Consider the following 19,497-nt stretch of genomic DNA (forward strand, 5'->3'; position numbering starts at 1 on the left):
TTTTATTTTCTCATGTCATCTTTTTGAAGTATGTTTGAGTGGCATCTTTGGTCAGATACTTTTCACCATAGTTCTCAACCATGCAACTGCAACTAGCTGCTTTCTGAGTTTTCCTTCTTCATTGACTTGGCCTAGTCAGTCAACTTTGATTAAGTTATTAGTAATTTGGTGTTTGGAACACTGCCTCAACCAGTTTTATTTATTTATTTATTTTTTGACTGTGCCAGGTCTTAGTTGTAGCACGTGAGGTCTAGTTTCCTGGGGAGCGAACCCAGGCCTCCTGCATTGGGAGCATGGAGTCTTAGCCACTGAACCACCAAGAAAGTCCCTCAACCAGCCTTATATACCTGGGTTCATCACACTTGGAAGCAAGCATTCAAAGATTGGCTTGGGGCCCAGCCAAGGCCTCGTACCTTCTCCATGCTAGGCCATCACACGCCCAGGTCCCTCAGCACCTCTCCCAAAGCAGCGCCAGGCACATCAGCCCTCTAGTGTCACCGCCTTCCTTGCCATGCCGACGACAGAACCTGTGAAAAGCATGGCAGTGGTTTTTCATGTGTTCTTTCTCTTTATTTACACAATCTCTTCTTTCTTCCCCAACTAAAACAAAGCACTAAGTAATGAGGAAAACTGCCTTAGACCAAAGATATTTTTAATATCTACAAACCTGTGAGAATACCAGTGTGTTGGGAAACGGTAAACATGATCCATGTTGGAATTAGTGAACGTACTCTGTTTGCACGTATTGCCCAGAGTGATCATCAGGTGCTATTCTCGATTAATATGAGATTGAAGCCCAGTTCGGTAAGCATGGAACTGCCTCTGTTTAAAATGAAGATTGATTGTGTGTAACTACCTGAAATTCTCCTCGATGTTGTGATCCAACAGTCCCCTCTAACAACTTTTTATTACGTTAATCAGTTTGTCGGTAACTTGTCATTTAAATGGGCTCTTTAATTTTACCTGAAGATAAGCTTATTAAATGCAGCACACAAAAACTTATTCCCATGCACAGCAGAGGATCCCAGCTGTTACCTTGACTATAATAAGGTTTTAGGGGGACTTAAGAGCTTAAACTTATCTGAAACGTGTGCTTGGAAATGTTTTCAGTACTTGGACATTGCTAGTATCAATAGCCAACAGTGAACTTTTAAAAAATGTATAAATATCCCAGTTTCCCACAAGTAATAAAATATTTATAACAATTATGAAAAGAATTGGATGCCTTTTCCATTTGCTATTTGCAGTGCTGTTGAAACAGACGCTCTTTAACAAGTCATAAATTCCATTCCCGTGATGTTTTGGTATCTGCGTCCATCTTTTAGGTGTTCCACCAGGTCCTGCCTATGGGAAGCTGAAAAACGGAATTTCTGTTGTTCTGGAAAATGGAGTTACAATTTCTCCCCAAGATGTCTTAAAGAAGCCTATTGTTGGAAGAAAAATCTGTATTTTGGGTGACTGTTCTGGGGTTGTGGATGATGCAGGAGTAAAGCTGTGCTTTGAAGCAGACCTGTTGATCCACGAAGCGACCCTGGATGACACCCAGATGGACAAAGCAAAGGAGCACGGCCACAGCACGCCACAGATGGCGGCGACATTCGCAAAGCTGTGCCAAGCAAAGAGGCTGGTTCTGACTCACTTCAGTCAGAGGTACAAGCCAGTTGCCTTGGCCAGAGAAGGAGAAGCAGATGGGATTGTAGAACTTAAAAAGCAAGCTGAATCAGTGTTAGACCTCCAAGAAGTGACTCTCGCAGAAGATTTCATGGTGATCAGCATTCCGATCAAGAAGTGAAACCAGTATTCCTGACTGCATTCTGATGTGTCTGTAAATATGTTATTGAACCAACAGTCACATTTGGTTTTTTTGTTGTGGTGGTGGTGGTCATTGTTGTTTTGGTCTAAAGTTGTTTGAGTCCTCATAATCCTGAAAAGGATGGAGCTGCATTGCTGAACTAACTCAGCATTGAGAGGGAGCAAGCTTTTTGATAATAAATCACTTTAAAAAGAATGAAACCAGCATCCTTCTTAAAGTCCACATTTGACAAAATGATAGGCTATTCAGGTATACATGCTTTGTGGCTGCTGCTTCAGAGATTAGCCAATGCACCATGCAATCCTGGGCTTAGCTTCTATCTAGCTTTATTGCTGTTGTTGGCAAAGTATGCAGGACTTGGCCCTTCTGGCTAAAAATGGTATTTTGGCAGTTTGTGTTGAATCTGTTCATGTTATTAACAAAAGAGAAATGTAATGAGATATTGGATATGCAGAATTGAAGCTGGCACGTTAAATCTTGAATTCTTTGCTAGAAGACTGAAGGCAGGGTCAGGATAGGTGTTTAGCCTTCAATTAATATTTTATTAAACTTTGCAGTTTGCTCTAAACCCAGGGTTCTCGGAGGTGATGCTGCTCCCTTAGATGGAAGTTTGAAGTTGTGGGATGTCTCTTGTCAAAACTAGAAGGGGTTACTACCAGCAGTTAGTCAGTACAGGGCAGGATGCTAGATCGTAGAGAATTCTGGTCAGTCCTAAACAATGAAGAATTATCTCATCCCACAATACATATTGCAGGTCTATTGAAATACACATCAGGATAAAACTTATACTCCTACTGTGAACATATTTTATAAAAATTCAATGACATAGGAGTTCAGGTGTTTTGGGGGCATGAACCACCAGTCTCCTTGCATGGTCCTGCAATAAACCTTTCTCTACTCAAAAAGAAAAAGAAGAAATAGTGATGTAATGAGTTGAACTACGAGGTAAGTCAAATTCTGCAACAAGTCCTAAAAAGCTAGCTAAGTGAATGAATATATTGGAATGTCACATCAAACATTATTTGTCAGAAATGAGCTAGGAGCTGGAGCTTGCGAATCTGGAGGTTAAAAAAATGACTGTCTGTCCAACTTGGGTTTAATTTATGTGTTCTGATAAATAATTCTTTGAACACCATTTTAGTAAAATGTTCTTTCTAGAATAGCTTTTCCTGCTGAGTTGCTTCCACATCCCTTCTGTCTGTCATGGGGTATCTCTGACTCATTTGCCCACAGTATTTCTCAAAATGTATTACATGGAAAGGTAGTCTCAAGTACTGATTCAGTCAAAAAGGTTCCCTAATCAAACTGGTTTGGGGAACCCTGTATACTGTGGGTCCCTCTGGCAGAGCTGTAATGCCCACCAATGTATTAACAACAGCACTGCTTCAGTGATCACCAGTGCCAGTCTGTGATGCCAGAAAGACCTGATTCCAGAGTCCCATTCTGCGCCTCACGACGGTCCCTGTGTGCTCTGAAGCAGGGTCCTTAGATCTGCTGATCTTTAGCTTGCTCATCTCTAAAAGTGAGGAAAATAATAGTAAGACCTACCTCTAGAAGTGCTGTAAAGATTAAATAAAAACAGTGTATAAAAGGAGCATAGCACGTTGCTTCAAGGCACGAAGTCCTAAAGTACAGAGGCTTGTCAACTTGAGCCCCTTTCTAAAGTCCTATTTCACCATATACTGTCCGTTAACATCTTAAGAAGCTAGAGAGTTTTATAGTATACTTATTCAGAAATACTGTCATGGTGTATAGTACACTATTGGATTCCTCTGGTCCTGGGGCTTTTCTAGTAAAAATTGACTCCCGGAGGGGTCTGGCATCCCTGAAGTAGTGATGGTCTAGCTACTCAAGATCTCAGTCATTCTGAAGCAGCCTCCAGAATGGGCTGATTCGGCCCTACTTTAGGCTCCTGGCCTGCCAGAGTACCAAAGTGGACCAGAACTAATGCATATCTTGATTTCTGAACTCAAGTCAAACCAGCATTCATTAACCTACTGTGTGCTGAATGGGCTTCCGCGGTGGCTCAGCAGTGAAGAATCCACCGCAGGAGATACGAATTCAATCCCTGGGGTTGGGAATATCCCCTGGAGGAGGGCATGGCAACCCCCTCCAGTATTCTTGCCTGGAGAATCCCATGGACAGAGGAGCCTGGCAAGCCATAGTCCACAGGGCCTCAAAGAGTTGGGCACAACTGAAGCGATATAGCACACATGCACTCAACGTGTGCCCAAACCTGTACAAGAGGGAATGGCTAGTACTAGTACTTCTGATGCCTGGAGCTCTGGTGTGTAAAGGTTGTAGTTTGGTCACCTCTACATTCTTGGAAATACCCACCGATACTATGTCCTCAGAAATGTGTATGGAATGAAACGAGACCACAAAATTTAAGACCTAAAGTTTAGAACCTGTGCCTAGCCCACTTGACTGCTGGGTTTGTCCAAAACTGTAAGTGCCTGATTGGTGGTATTCCATTTACTGTGTTGGAAGTAAATGAATACAAGACAAAATTTCAAGCTCGCTGTCTTCAGTGGTAGAGACTAACAGGAAAACCCAAAGTGAATATGCAGTTCTTTCAGATCTTTCTGATCTTACAGCCTATCACTCAGTTTTGCTGTTCCTGAGCATTATTTGATAGCTGACTTGAGCTGTGCCTTTAGAATCAGGCTCTATTAATATATATGTGGGCTAAGCCCTCAGAGAACACAGGAATGTGGAACAAATTGATGTGTTGGATTAAGTGTGGGGTAACAGTTCATGGCGAGAATTCTTTCTTGGACCCTCTTCTGGCCTAGAATTTGTTCTTAATGGTAGGACACATTCTAAGAATTTGTGGAGCTAGAATTGAGTGAATTTTTTTTTCCCCCTGTTAGGCCGGGCCATGCAGCTCGAGGGATCGTAGTTGCCCACTCAGGGATTGAGCCAGAGCCATGGCAGTGAAAATGCCAAGTCCTAACCACTGGCCTGCCAGGGAGTTCCCGAGTGAACCTTAAGTTGGACTTCCCGGAGCCTGTAATTTGTTCATGGTTATATGACTCTCTAGATTAGAATATGTGTTGTGCCTCAAACATATTTGATCACTGAATCCTCTTTTGCCAAGGAGCATCTTATAACATGGAGAAATGGTGTTCCTTAATACTATTGAAAATATTAACAGTCACCAACTATGTCCATCACCGACTTGATGGACATGAGTTCGAGCAGGCTTATGGGAGTTGGTGATGGACAGGGAAGCCTGGCATGCTGCAGTCCATGGGGTCGCAAAGAGTTGGACACGACTGAGCGACTGAACTGAATACTGTTGAAAAGCATTTTATTTATATTTTTTACCTGCAACTTTATTGAGGTAGTAAATTCCATGTCTACACCAAATATAGTATTTTTTTTGTCTTAAGCCAACTTTCCAATTGTCAGAAATTCATACTCCTGCTTATTTAGATAAAAAATAGGCACTTTTCTGTTTCTCAAAAGGTATTTAGACTTGCCCCAATAGACCCCAAATCATCTCTGTTTTCAAATACTCATGCTTCATTAGTATACTTTTAATAAACTTTTAAAAGCAGCATATGCCCAGTGATTTTTAAAAATAAAAAGATTTCAAGAAAATAAGATGACTACTCACAATTCTGCAGGAGGCTTCCCAGGTGTTGCAGTTGGCAGGAGATGCAAGAGATGTGGGTTCCATCCCTGGATCAGGAAGAGCCCCTGGAGAAGGAAATGGCAACACACTCCAGTATTCTTGCCTGGAGAATCCTATGGACAGAGGAGCCTGGCAAGCTACAGTTCATGGGGTCGCAAAGAGTCAGACACAACTGAGCGACTGAGCATGCTCACACTCATAGTTCCACCAATCCAGAGAGTGATCCTGAAACTGAAATGTGAGTCGGCATCACTCAAGGTGGTACACAGGTGGACAAGTGTGCATAGGCAGACACAGATCCTTGGGTTCTAATTCCAAGACTAATTCAGTATGTCTGGGGTAGAACCCAAGAATCTGCATTTTTAATAAACCCCCCCTAGGTGATTCTGAAGTATGTGAGTGCTAGGCCACATGCGGAGAAAAAGCTGTATTTAGGCACTTAGAAAAACTGAGGTGTACATAAATATATTTTATATATTTAAACATGCTTATAGATGAATGTATATTACACACAGCATATTTTTACATGTAGGTTGACCTCAACTGTTTTTCTCATTTAACATGAGCATTTTCCCACAGCATTAACTGTTCTTTGAGAGCATGAATTTAATGATTTTAGATTATCCCATTCTATAGAGGTAATATATGTTTTCATACTTTTGAGGCATTTGAGGTTGTTTTCCATTGTTATAAATAATACTGTCGTGAATATTCTGAGGCATAAATCTTTGTTTCTCTGAGTATTTCCTTAGCATTGATTTCTCTGGAGGTCAAAACATCTAACTTATTTTTCTGGACTCTGGTCAAGAATCTCTCACTTGTTTTCTAGCTCACACTGCGCAGCTGCAGGAGAGAGGCCTGTTTTGCTGCTCCATTGATAGATGATATTGAATCTCTTTGATCAATGACCTTTCTAACACTTCTCTTCCCAGACATTTGTCTTATAAAGATTATTTTTGCCTGCTAGTGAAAACAATTTTATTATGTCTTGCAACTAGCACGTATAATTCAACTGTGATTTCCTTGAATATTCTTATGTCACCTTAAAAATGCAGTTTTTACGTAAAAGGTAAAAATCCTTACTGCTTCAAATATGCTCATGATAGATGTACAGTGAAGGTACTTTTGTCTTCCCAAAGTTATATATTATGGTGAAATATATTGATCCTGTCCTCACTAAAAAATCCATTGATTGATGGATTTTTTAGGTACTGAATGAGTATTTTTTTTTTTTAACATGGGAAAAATAAAAAGGAAATGCTGGTGATGCTCATTCTTTGGCAGGACAAGGATAGAATTTGAGGGGGCTGTGGTGGGATGTAAGGTAAGATTGAGGAATTCTTTTAAACAGTGTTTAAAAACTAAAAAATAGTACATTAACCACACTACATTTTTAAAGGGGGTGGGGTGCGGGATGATAGTGAATACCAGATGAATGGTTAAGAGTGGAAGAAGGGATCCTTAGCAATCGCTATGGGAAGAACTGTGACGAGGACTGTCTTATACAAGCCTAATGGCGCTAGTGGCTTCCCTGGAGGCTCAGACAGTAAAGAGTCTGCCTGCAATGCTGGAGACCTGGGTTCAATCCCTGAGTCCTCAAGATCCCCTGGAGAAGGGAATGGCCACCCAGTCCAGTATTCTTGCCTGGAAAATCCCATGGACAGAAGAGCTTGGCGGGCTACAGTCCATGAGATTGCAAAGAATTGGACACAATTCAGCAACTAACACGTGGTATTTTGAACTATTTGTGTGTGTGTGTGTGTGTGTGTGTGTGTGTGTACATGTTCATTTAGTTTAAAAATTACATTAAAATACCTACACAACAGATGAAATGCTGCTCCAAATAAGTATGTCAATTGGGGTTTCCTTATGGGTGCTCCAGGCAGTTAACTGTTCCTTTCAAGACTTTTTAACATTCCACTCCAGTCCCCATACTGCAAAGAGGTTTTTCAAAATGCAAATCTGAACCTAGTACCCAGATCTGAATGACCTTGCCCTATCCCCTTTCCAAGCTAATCTTATTCCGCTATTTTTGCAGCCCCAGCCATGTGGGCCTTTTAGTCCTTTGTCAGAGATTTCTGTTGTTGCCCAGTCTTGGCACGGACCGCTCCCTGGGCCCGGACCCTGCTCCCTGGGCCTGGAATGCTTTCTCCTCTCCCCAGGTTAACCCTTCCTGAGCCTTCTGCTCACAGCTCTGCAGCCACATCCTCCTGGAAGCCTTCCCAGACTTCCCCACTAGGTAGCGTGTGACTGGACCCCACGTTCCTGTTGCTTGTCACTTCGTATTCTCATTTTGTTCCTGTGAATATCCAGTTGATGTTTCTCTTTGCCTCCAGCACTGTAAGCTTCACAAGAGCAGAACTGTGTCTGCCTGTGCTTCCCTTTGGGCCCCAGCTCCTAGGCCAGTGCCTGGAATGTATTAGGCACTCAATAAGTAGTGGTGACTGGTTCCATTTTCCTTGCCTTCCTATTATTCTATACCATGCTCTCCTAGGGATTTTTCCTGATTAATATTAAAAACAAAAAAGCAAACATCCTCCCTTTAATCTCTAAACTAAAAACCAGGAGGAAGAGAATGGTTGCCTATAACCTTCGTGATGGTAGTTTAGTTGCTAAGTCATTTTTTGCGACCCCATGGACTGTAGCCTGCCAGGCCCTTCTGTCCATGGGATTCTCTAGGCAAGAATACTGGAGTGGGTTGCCATTTCCTTCTCCAGGGGATCCTCCCAACTCTGGGATCGAGCCCACGTCTCCAAATGAGGCAAATTTTTGTAAATACTAATTTTAAAGCTTTAGCTTGGTGTCCTAAGGAATGCAGGCAGATACCTAGAATTGGAAAGGGCTGGAAAAAGGAGTTTCTCTAAGAAAGTGGGATGTTGGCTTTCACTATGCAGAAGTGTTATAGCCACGTGTTCCGGGAAACAAATTCACTCAGAAGGACAATGCAGATAGTGGAATGCAGTCTATTACACCGGCAGGCCCAAGGCAGAGTCTCTTCTTAGCCAAGGACCCTGACCAGTTTTTGTGAAAACCTTATATACCCTAAGTGTACGTGGCCACACCCACCTCCCCAAATTCCCTGAAACTAGTCTGAACAAAGGAAAAGAAAGATACAATCAAAGTTAACCCGTGATTCATATGCCTTAAGCCTAGGTAGTTAACAGGGGACAATTATCAATAGGCCTGTGGTCATACCCCAATAAACATGGTTCTATTCAGTTACACAGATAAAAATTAGGGTTTTCTTTTAGGCGGAGAGTCTAGGTATGAGCCTAGACTAAGAGCCTAGACTAGATATGAGCCTAGACTAAGAGCCTAGGCTCTTCCTTCAGGGGGCCTGGCTTTCCAGTTGGTATGTTGTTTCCATAAGTACTGGGCATAGAGCTCAAAGTCCACAGTCTGGCCCTAGATGGAGTCCTGCTTTCAAGATGGAACCTGTTCTGTCTGTTTCCTCCTTCGTAAGAAAGTCAGGAAATAAAGAATGAGAGGAGAAGGCCAAGCAAGCCTATGCAGGAGTCTGGAGCCCCGTGCAGGGTAGGGAAATGGTGGGATAGCCTTCAGAACACAGATGTCTGATGTTCAATCTTGCGGTGGCTGTGTGGATTGAAAGTGAGTCCCTCTATTTCCCTCAAATTTTCTTTGAAGTCTGCTGGACACTTAGGATTTCAGGATCTCTCCTCAACCCTTGACACTGCCAAAAAAGAGGAGGTCCTGAACTCCATCACTGGGTTGACCTGGTTGGGAAATGGGCAGCAGGAGTGAAAGAATGAGACAGCCCCAAACCGATACGGTTCAGAGCCGTGGAGTCGGGTGACCACAAGGACTCGTCTCCCAGGAAGTTTTGGGAGTCTGTAAGGAGGGCACTGACCCCATGTCACCCACCAAATGGGGAGGTAATAAGGACAGAGTAACTCTAGGTGATGCCTCGACACAGATATTTATGTGCCTTGACATATTTTTAAGGATTAAAAAGCTGTCATATTTAGGATAAGGAAGTTGAAGGGGGGTGCCTAAGTTTATCCAAAGTAACAAATATTTCCACTCCAAAATAAAGCTAGCTGAGAAACACTGTCGCTCTGATGTCAGCATGCTAATTATACTCAGCAGACATGGCAGGTACAAAGATTAAATTCACCCATGAAAAAGTAAAAGGGGAAAAGGGAAGGATCAAGTTTCCCTGCTATATAAATCCCCCTGTAACTGACAAAACCGTGAGGCAGACTCAGATAGAGCTAAGGCACACCGAGCTCGGTGTCACGAAATGAAACCGAGGCTATTTTGTCTAGCTCATTGTTGTGGCTGCCAGATAGGCCTGTCTGAATGACGCCGTATCTCTCAAACGTCCTGGACTAGATCTGACCTTGTAGACGTACCCATGTCTGGGGCAGCAACCCAAACACTGTTCCTGACTGGCTTACAAAGGGGCTTGTGTGGAACACACCGTCATACGGCGAGCAGACACTGGAACATGATTGATCCCCTCCCTCACATGCCTACACTGAGAGGCAGTATAGCCTACTGCGGTAATCTTCAAACAAGCGTATCTGTGCCCCTGAATAGCTGCAAAGACTTTTCTAAGGATATACAGGCATGCTTTCACATGAAATGTTTCTTAAAACCAATCTCCCTGAGCACTAGCATAGGCAAAGTGTCTTACTGGTTCCATCGTACCATGCTCCAGGACACCAAAGAAGGGGATAGTTGAAATACTGGTATTGGGGTGAAAACATGGATAATTAGGTAATAAATTCTTTTCAAGTTGGGTAGTTTCCAATATGTTACTTTGATAGAATTGAAGGAGGATCTAACCAAGTTCAGATCAAGGAGTAGTTATTCTGTCCAATAATAGATTTTAATTGCTTTCTTGAGATATAATTCACATACCACACAATTCAATGGGTTTTCACATATTCATGGAGTCAGGCAACTATCACCACTATCAATTTTAGAACACTTACTTTATCCCCAAAAGAAACTATGGTGACTTCCCTGGTGGTCCAGTGGTTAAGACTCCGAGCTCCGAATGCAGGGTGCACAGGTTCCATCTCTGGTTGGAGAACTAAGATCCTGAATGTCATGTGTGCTGTGCCAGCCAAAAAAGGGAAAAAGAAACTCCATACCCTTTGGCAGTCACTCTCACTTTCATCCCAAACCCCAGAGTCTTAAGCTGCTTTCTATCTGCTAATGTACTTTCTTCCAAGGAGTAAGCGTCTTTTAATTTCATGGCTGCAATCACCATCTGCAGTGATTTTGGAGCCCCCAAAAATAAAGTCTGACACTGTTTCCACTGTTTCCCCATCTATTTCCCATGAAGTGATGGGACCGGATGCCATGATCTTCGTTTTTTGAATGTTGAGCTTTAAGCCAACTTTTTCACTCTCCAGTTTCACTTTCATCAAGAGGCTTTTTAGTTCCTCTTCACTTTCTGCCATAAGGGTGGTGTCATCTGCATATCTGAGGTTATTGATGTTTCTCCCAGAAATCTTGATTCCAGCTTATGCTTCTTCCAGCCCAGCGTTTCTCATGATGTACTCTGCATATAAGTTAAATAAGCAGGGTGACAATATACAGCCTTGACGTACTCCTTTTTCTATTTGGGACCAGTCTGTTGTTCCATGTCCAGTTCTAACTGTTGCTTCCTGACCTGCATACAAATTTCTCAAGAGGCAGGTCAGGTGGCCTGGTATTTCTATCTCTTTCAGAATTTTCCACAGTTTATTGATGGACGTGAGAGTTGGACTGTGAAGGCTGAGCGCCAAAGAATTGTGAACTGCTTTTGAACTGTGGTGTTGGAGAAGACTCTTGAGAGTCCCTTGGACTGCAAGGAGATCCAACCAGTCCATTCTGAAGGAGATCAGCCCTGGTATTTCTTTGGAAGAAAGAATGCTAAAGCTGAAACTCCAGTACTTTGGCCACCTCATGCAAAGAGTTGACTCATTGGAAAAGACTCTGATGCTGGGAGGGATTGAGGGCAAGAGGAGAAGGGGACGACAGAGGATGAGATGGCTAGATGGCATCACTGACTCGATGGACGTGAGTCTGAGTGAACTCCGGGAGTTGGTGATGGACAGGGAGGCCTGGCGTGCTGCGATTCATGGGGTCGCAAAGGGTCGGACACGACTGAGTGACTGAACTGAACTGAATGTACTTTCTGTCTCTATGAAAAAAGAGAAAGTGCAATTGTTAGTTGCTCAGTCATGTCCGAATCTTTGTGATCCCATGGACGATAGCCTGCCAGGCTCCTCTGCCCATGGAGCTCTCCAGGCAAGAACACTGGAGTGGATAGTCATCCCCTTCTCCAGGGAATCTTCCTGACCCAGGGACTGAACCGGGGTCTCCCACATCGCAGGTAGATTCTTTACTGTCTGAGCCACCAGGGAATTTGTCTTTTCTGTACTTTTCATACAAATTGAATCATATGGTATGTGGTCCTTTGTGACTGGCTTTTTTCACTTAATGTTCTCAAGATGTTTCCATGGTGTAACTTAGATCACTAGTCCATCCTTTTTATGGCCAAATAATATGTTATTGTATGGATACACCAAAGTTTATTTATCCATCAGTCAATCCATTAATAGATTATAAAAGTATTTGTTTACAATATGCCTATAAAAGAATGCAAAAGGAGACATTACTACAGATCTTTTAACAAGTCAAAAGAAGATAATATAAATAACTTTAATTTTAAATAAAATTACTAAAAACTTCCTTAAAAACACAACTTTCTATGACTGACTGACACAAGAAAAAAGTATAGGACTATTCATGTTTTCTATTTATTAAGGAAGTTGAATTTGTAATTAAACCCTCCCTACAAAAACAACAAACAAAACTCCAGGCCCAGATGGTTTCAATCGTGAATCAGTCTAAACAATTAAAGAAGAAATATACCTTTCTTTCCACAGACACGGCCAGAAAATAGAAACAGAGGGAACACTTCCCAACTCATTTTATAGGATCAGCATAACCTTGATGCCAAAACTTAAGGACAGGAAAATCACAGGCTAATTTCCCTCACAAAAACCCCAAAGAAAATAGCTAGTTGAATCCAGTGACATAGAAAAAGAATAAAACATTTTGACAAAGGGAGTTTTGTTTAACACTTGAAAATCAATGTTATTCACTATGTTAACAAAATAAATGGGGGAAGGTGGTAAAATAATCTACATAGGTGCAAAATTTTCTTTGGTAAAATTGATTACTCGTGTGTTAATATAATAAGGACACTTAGTATATTAAGAACAGAAGGGGACTTCTCTGGTGGTCCAGAGCTTAAAAATCTACATGCCAATGCAAGTTTGATTCCTGCTCTGGGAAGATTCCATCTGCCTCAGGGCGACTAAGCCAGTGTGCTACATTTACTGAGCCCACGAGCTGCAACTCCTGAGCCAGAGAGCCTCGGGGCCTGTGCTCTGCAACGAGAGAAGCCACCAGAAAGACGCCCGGGCCCTGCCCCTGGAGAGGAGCCTCCTCTCCCCAAAACTAGAGAAAGCCTGAGTGCAGCGGTGCTAGCTCCCATGCAACCAAAAATAAACACATACTTTTAAAAAAAGAAAATCAATTTTATTTCTATGTTTCAGCAATAAACAGATTGACATTTTTTAACATAACACCATTTGCAGGAACATTGAAACCATCAAAAAGCTAGGAATAAATCTAATGAGAGGTATGTGAAACTCCTCCATTGAAAACTACAAAACATTGATATTTATTAAAGAAGACTCAAATACACAGAATGGCATACTATCTTAATGAATTTGCAAGATTCAGTATTGGAAAGATATCATTTATTCCTAAATTGAACTGTAAGAATTCCAGTCTAAAGCTCCACAGCATTTTATGTGGATATATATATATATATGATGGAATTGATAAGCTATTTCTGAAGTCTATATGGACATGCAGAGGACCAAAAATAGCCAGAAAAATCTTGAAAGAAGAAAGAAAATTTAAGAGTTAACACTAGCAGATATCAAGATTTATTGTAAAATTGCAATCATTAAGACAATGTGATATTGCTTTAAGGAGGACAAATCAACAAAGGAGTATTAATAGTATAAAGCCCAGCAAAAAAAAAACTCCTCACATATACGGTCATTTTACTCATGACAAATATGGAATTCCTGTGCAATGGGGAGAGGATTATCTTCTCAATAAATGGAGAGTCAATCAGATATCTGTAATGAAAAATAGTTACCTTTGATGCCTACATTAAACCACTCTATACAAAAATCAATTACAGATGGATTTTCTATATAAATGTGAAGATAGCATAGAATAGCTCCTTGACCTGGGAAAAGCAAAGATTTCTTAAACAGAATACAAGCACTAACAATAAAGGAAAAGATTGTTAAACTGGACCTTAAAATTAGGAACTTGTAATTATAAACAATATTATCAAAAAAGTGAAAAGGCAAGCCACGGAATGATAGAATATATTTACTGATACCAGCCATGAAATTAAAAGACGCTTACTCCTTGGAAGGAAAGTTATGACCAACCTAGATAGTATATTCAAAAGCAGAGACATTACTTTGCCAACAAAGGTTCATCTAGTCAAGGCTATGGTTTTTCCTGTGGTCATGTATGGATGTGAGAGTTGGACTGTGAAGAAGGCTGAGCGCCGAGGAATTGATGCTTTTGAACTGTGGTGTTGCAGAAGATTCTTGAGAGTCCCTTGGACTGCAAGGAGATCCAACCAGTCCATTCTGAAGGAGATCAGCCCTGGCATTTCTTTGGAAGGAATGATGCTGAAGCTGAAACTCCAATACTTTGGCCACCTCATGCGAAGAGTTGACTCATTGGAGAAGACTCTGATGCTGGGAGGGATTGGGGGCAAGAGGAGAAGGGGACGACCGAGGATGAGATGGCTGGATGGCATCACCAACTTGATGGACGTGAGTCTGAGTGAACTCCAGGAGTTGGTGATGGACAGGGAGGCCTGGTGTGCTGAGATTCATGGGGTCGCAAAGAGTCGGACACGACTGAGTGACTGATCTGATCTGATCTGATCTGATAGCTGATAAGGACTTCTTGGTGGCTCAGATGGCAAAGCGTCTGTCTACAATGCAGGAGACCTGGGTTCCATCCCTGGGTTGGGAAGATTCCCTGGAGAAGGAAATGGCACCCCACTCCAGTACTCCTGCCTAGAAAATCCCATGGACGGAGGAGCCTGGTACAAGCTACTGTCCATGGGGTTGCAAAGAGTCAGACAAGACTGAGAAACTTCACTTTCACATTCATAGCTGATAAAGGGTTTGGATCTAGGATTTAATAGAGGTCATATGTTGCTACATAACCAATTACCCCCAAACATTGTTATTTAGTATCTCACAGTTTGGTAGGTCAGGAATCTGAGCACAGCTCAGCTACGTGCTCCTGATTCTAGATCTCTCGTGGGGTTGTAGTCAAGCTGCCAGTTAGAGCTGCGGGTTCATCTAAAGACAGCTGACAGGGTCCATAGTTCCTATACAAGGAAGCTTGTCAGCAGACCTTGGTCCCCTGCCTTGTGGGCCTCCCCACAGGCTGCCTCATGACAGAGCAGCTGGTTCCCTACAGGGCAAGCAACCTAAGAGAAAGCAAGCACTCAACACAGAAGCATGGTCTTTTTTACAATTCAGCCTTGAAGATGATATCCTATCACTTCTTCCATATTCTATTCAGTAGAAGTAAATCGGTCAAGTCCACACTCAAGGGAAAGGCATTATGCAGGGCAAAAATACCAGGAGGCAGGGGTCATTGTAGGGGGCCATCTTAGAGGCTGCCTATGACAACAATACATTATGAAACTCTTTAAAGTCTTGTCTTAGACGGAGGTTATATGCATATGTTTCTGGAGTGTCAGACTTTATTTTTCTGGGCTCCAAAATCACTACAGATGGTGACTGCAGCCATGAAATTAAAAGACACTTACTCCTTGGAAGGAAAGTTATGACCAACCTAGACAGCATATTCAAAAGCAGAGACATTACTTTGCCAACAAAGGTTCGTCTAGTCAAGGCTATGGTTTTTCCTGTGGTCATGTATGGATGTGAGAGTTGGACTGTGAAGAAGGCTAAGCACTGAAGAATTGATGCTTTTGAACTGTGGTGTTGGAGAAGATTCTTGAGAGTCCCTTGGACTGCAAGGAGATCCAACCAGTCCATTCTGAAGGAGATCAGCCCTGGCATTTCTTTGGAAGGAATGATGCTAAAGCTGAAACTCCAGTACTTTGGCCACCTCATGCAAAGAGTTGACTCATTGGAGAAGACTCTGATGCTGGGAGGGATTGGGGGCAGGAGGAGAAGGGGACGACAGAGGATGAGATGGCTGGATGGCATCACTGACTCGATGGACGTAAGTCTGAGTGAACTCCGGGAGTTGGTGATGGACAGGGAGGCCTGGCGTGCTGCGATTCATGGGGTTGCAAAGAGTCGGACATGAGTGAGCGACTGATCTGATCTGATCTGGAGTGAAAATAATCGAGCTATTCAGTTGTGACTTGGGCATTTTTCTGTATGTAGGTTATACATTAATGAACATTTGAATTATAAGAACATTTTTGAATTATATGTCAACTATATCCAACAAAGGTGGTAAAAAAAGAAAACATTTTTGTTGAAAAACTCAGGCAGAATTCTAAAGACTCTTATTCTCTGGCTATGCAGTCTAGCACCGAACTTAGGCTAAAATGGATTTTGCAAATAGAATTAAAGTCCCAAGTAAGTGGATTGTAAAGTACATATAAAAACTTTTTGTTACAGAAAAATATGATACAGTGATCAATAAAAGTATGAGAAAAGGAAAGAATACTATCAATAAAGGGAAGTAGAATGGAAAACAAGTGAGGGAGAAAAGGAAGAGTGGCGCATTTCACAGGGAGGACCAGTACTGGTGTAGTAGACTGGAACACAAACTCTGAAATCAGACTGTCGTGTGGGCTTGGATAAATTATTGCATCTCTCTTTGGCCCTAGTTTCTTCATCCACGAATCTGAAATAGTAATAGGATTACCATGAATAAACTGTTATTAAGATGAAATGATTTACCATAGATAAACAATTAGAACTCAAAGTGTTATATGTAAGTTATCATTGTGAAACCTCCAATCTGAGCCTGGGGTGTTCCCTTATCATTCACTTCAGTCTTAATTTCCAGCCCAGAGGGTGGCAAGGAAGTGCCGACAACCCCCTAGTTTGGGAAGGTTGGGGCCAGGGCACGCTACTTTGGACCTGTTTAGGCCACGAGCCGTATGTGCTAGTGAGTACCTGAGATGTAACTAGTCCATTTTGTCTGAAAATATTCCCTGGATTTCAGACAAAATGAGAAAAAGGATGTAAAATATTTCAATCATTTTGATTATGTGTTGAAATGATATTTTGGACATATTAAGTTAAATATAAATAAAGTACATTATTAAAGTTAATTTCACCTGTCTCTTTCGACTGTTTTATATGTGTAGGGGCTTCCCTCGTAGCTCAGTCAGTAAAGAATCTGCCTGCAAAGCAGGAGACCACCTGCAGCACAGGAGATCTGGGTCAGGAAGTTCCCCTGGAGAAGGAAATGGCAACCCACTCCAGTATTCTTGCCTGGGAAATCCCACAGACAGAGGAGCTTCGTGGGCCAAAGTCCATGGGGTTACAAAGAGTCGGACACAACTTAGCAACTAAGCCACAGCCACAATAAGCAATTTCAAATAACATATGTGGTGCTCATTGAATTTCAACTGGATAGTGCTTCTTCACACAGTCCGCCTCAAGGTCAGCAATCAGAGTGATCCTTTAGAAAGATAATTCAGGTCACATTACTACTCTGCTTAAAAATTCCCATAATACTGCATCTCACTTAAGAGTAAATGTCAAAATCTCAGCCAAGGTCGACTAGGTCCTCAGTGACCAGTTTTACCCATTGCCACCTCCAATCCCTCCAGTCTCGGCTGGGACCCAGGTTGTGCCCAATCTGAAGCTTCCACAGTAGGTGAACAGGAGGGAAAGTCAAGAGGGACTCGGGTCTTCAATAAGGAAAAGAATACAAACTACAAATATAAAACTAAGTACAGAATTGAGAGCTAATTTACAGTGAGAGAATAAATCTCAACAGTAAGTCCCTCTCCTTTGATATTCCTTTAGACGATTTATCAGACACATGTACATGGAAATGCTTCCAGATTGCAGCCTGGCTCACCACCCCACCTAAAACTCCCCGCAACTCCAAAATCCCCCACAGGAGCAGAGGTCCAGGCAAGTGTTATTGGCCTCACGGTAAAGGCCACTCTGCTCCAATCTCATCTCCTCATATCCTCCACACTCTCTGCCTCCTTGCTGTCCCTCACACCAAGCGTGTGTCCACCTTAGGACTCCTCCACTTGCTGTTTCCTGAGCCTGAAACATTCCATCACCAGCTGCCCTCGGAGCTTGCCCTCTCATATCCGTCAGGTCTCTGCTCAGACGTCATCTCATCCGAGCAGCCTGGCCCCACGCTGCTCTCCTCACTTCCTCTTCTCTTCACCCTGCTTTGTCTCCAAAATATTATCACCAACTGACATAACATGTATTTACATGTTTATTTGTTATCAGTCTCCCTCCTTTAGAAAGGAAAATCCAAGAGAACAGGAACTTGGTTTCTGATGGGTATACCGAGCACCGAGAAGAGTACCTGGTCTTTGATAGACACTCAAAAAATTTTGTTGAATTGAATGAACATATATAAATCGAGTGACAGGGAAGACCTATCATTTTTCAATATGAAATCATTTCTTCAAGGAAATAATTGACTCTGCACTCCTAACCCATATCCTCAATCATCACTGGTGGTGGTGGTGGTTTAGTCACTAAGTCATGTCTGCTCTTGTGAACCCATGGATTGTACCCTGCCAAGCTCCTCTGTCCATGGGATTTCCCAAGCAAGAATACTGGAGTGGTTTGCCATTTCCTTCTCCAGGGGATCTTCCCGACCCAGGAGTGGAACCCAGGTCTCCTGCATTGCAGGCAGATTCTTTATCGTCTGAGCCTCCAGGAAAGCCCCTCAATCATCATTACTTAGGACCTACTAGGTATATGGTAGCTTTTGTTTTTTTGTTTACCTGGCATGCTTCCTACTCACACCATCCTACTCCAAGTGCTACATTCAGCATCTACTTGGTAGCCTACTCCCCAGCATCCAAGGACAAGCACACATCCTAGGTCTGGCCAATGGGAGTGCTCCAGAATGATTGGTCAGGGATGAGTTCGTGACCTGAGCTCAGCCAATCGGAGTCTTCTTCAAGATTGGTCTTACTGGAGCTGAGGGAGAGGAAGTAAAGAAGCCCAGACTGTTGTGTCTCTTAGTTCTGCTAGAAGGCTGTGAAGTAAGGGCCCTGGATGCTGTATTCTCTCCCCAGGCAGAGAAGAGATGAATTGAAAGGAAGTGAGCTCCGGCAGCATGGAGTCCTGGGTGATCTTCTACTTCCTACAGCTCTCGCTTTCCTCTGTCTTCAACCCACAAGCTCCCCCAGCATCCTTCCAACACATTTCTTTCTTCTTTAACAAATGCCAGTTGGGCTCTGTCACTCACAATTAAACCTCCTCAATAACACCGTGCATCAGGCGCTGGGCTGCTGGCTGAGGATGCAACCATGATTTGGACACTATACTTGTCCTCGAGAGGCTTACAGCCTCCAGAGAGAGACAAGGAGGGAAAACAACTTGCAAAGAAGTACAAATATCATGGGATTGGAACTCACCAGAATTCAAGGCTTGGACACATCTTTCATGACATTGGTCAGATCCTTAAGTTCTTAGGATGATTTTATGTTCAAAGCAATCTAGGTATCTAAGATAATAAAGCCCATGATCAAATCAATAAATACCACCCGAGCCCCTACCATATGCAAGCTCAGCGTGAAGTGCTGCAATACAGGCTTAGAAAGCACTCTAAGAGGGTTAGGAAGGTGCACTTGCAAAAACAATAAAGCATATATAGTAGAGGAGGTTCAGGAAGAAGGGGATATATGTATACTTATGGCTGATTCATGTTGATGTATGGCAGAAACCAGCACAATATTGTAAAGTAATTATCCTTCAATTAA

General features: G+C 42.4%; 1 protein-coding gene across 3 annotated transcripts in view; it reads left to right on the plus strand.

Moving 5' to 3' along the window:
• Nucleotides 1–16,857, plus strand: part of ELAC1 (elaC ribonuclease Z 1) — a 30,213-nt gene extending 13,356 nt beyond the window's left edge. For 2 of the 3 annotated variants that reach the window (XM_005224204.5, XM_005224203.5), the window contains exon 4: nucleotides 1,326–16,857. In XM_005224204.5, the coding sequence (XP_005224261.1) occupies nucleotides 1,326–1,792 (467 nt within the window). In that variant the 3' untranslated portion in view covers nucleotides 1,793–16,857. 3 annotated transcript variants of the gene reach the window in all.
• The last annotated feature ends 2,640 nt before the right edge of the window (nucleotides 16,858–19,497 follow it).

Source organism: Bos taurus, chromosome 24, assembly GCF_002263795.3.
Source record: "Bos taurus isolate L1 Dominette 01449 registration number 42190680 breed Hereford chromosome 24, ARS-UCD2.0, whole genome shotgun sequence".
NCBI lineage: Eukaryota > Metazoa > Chordata > Mammalia > Artiodactyla > Bovidae > Bos > Bos taurus.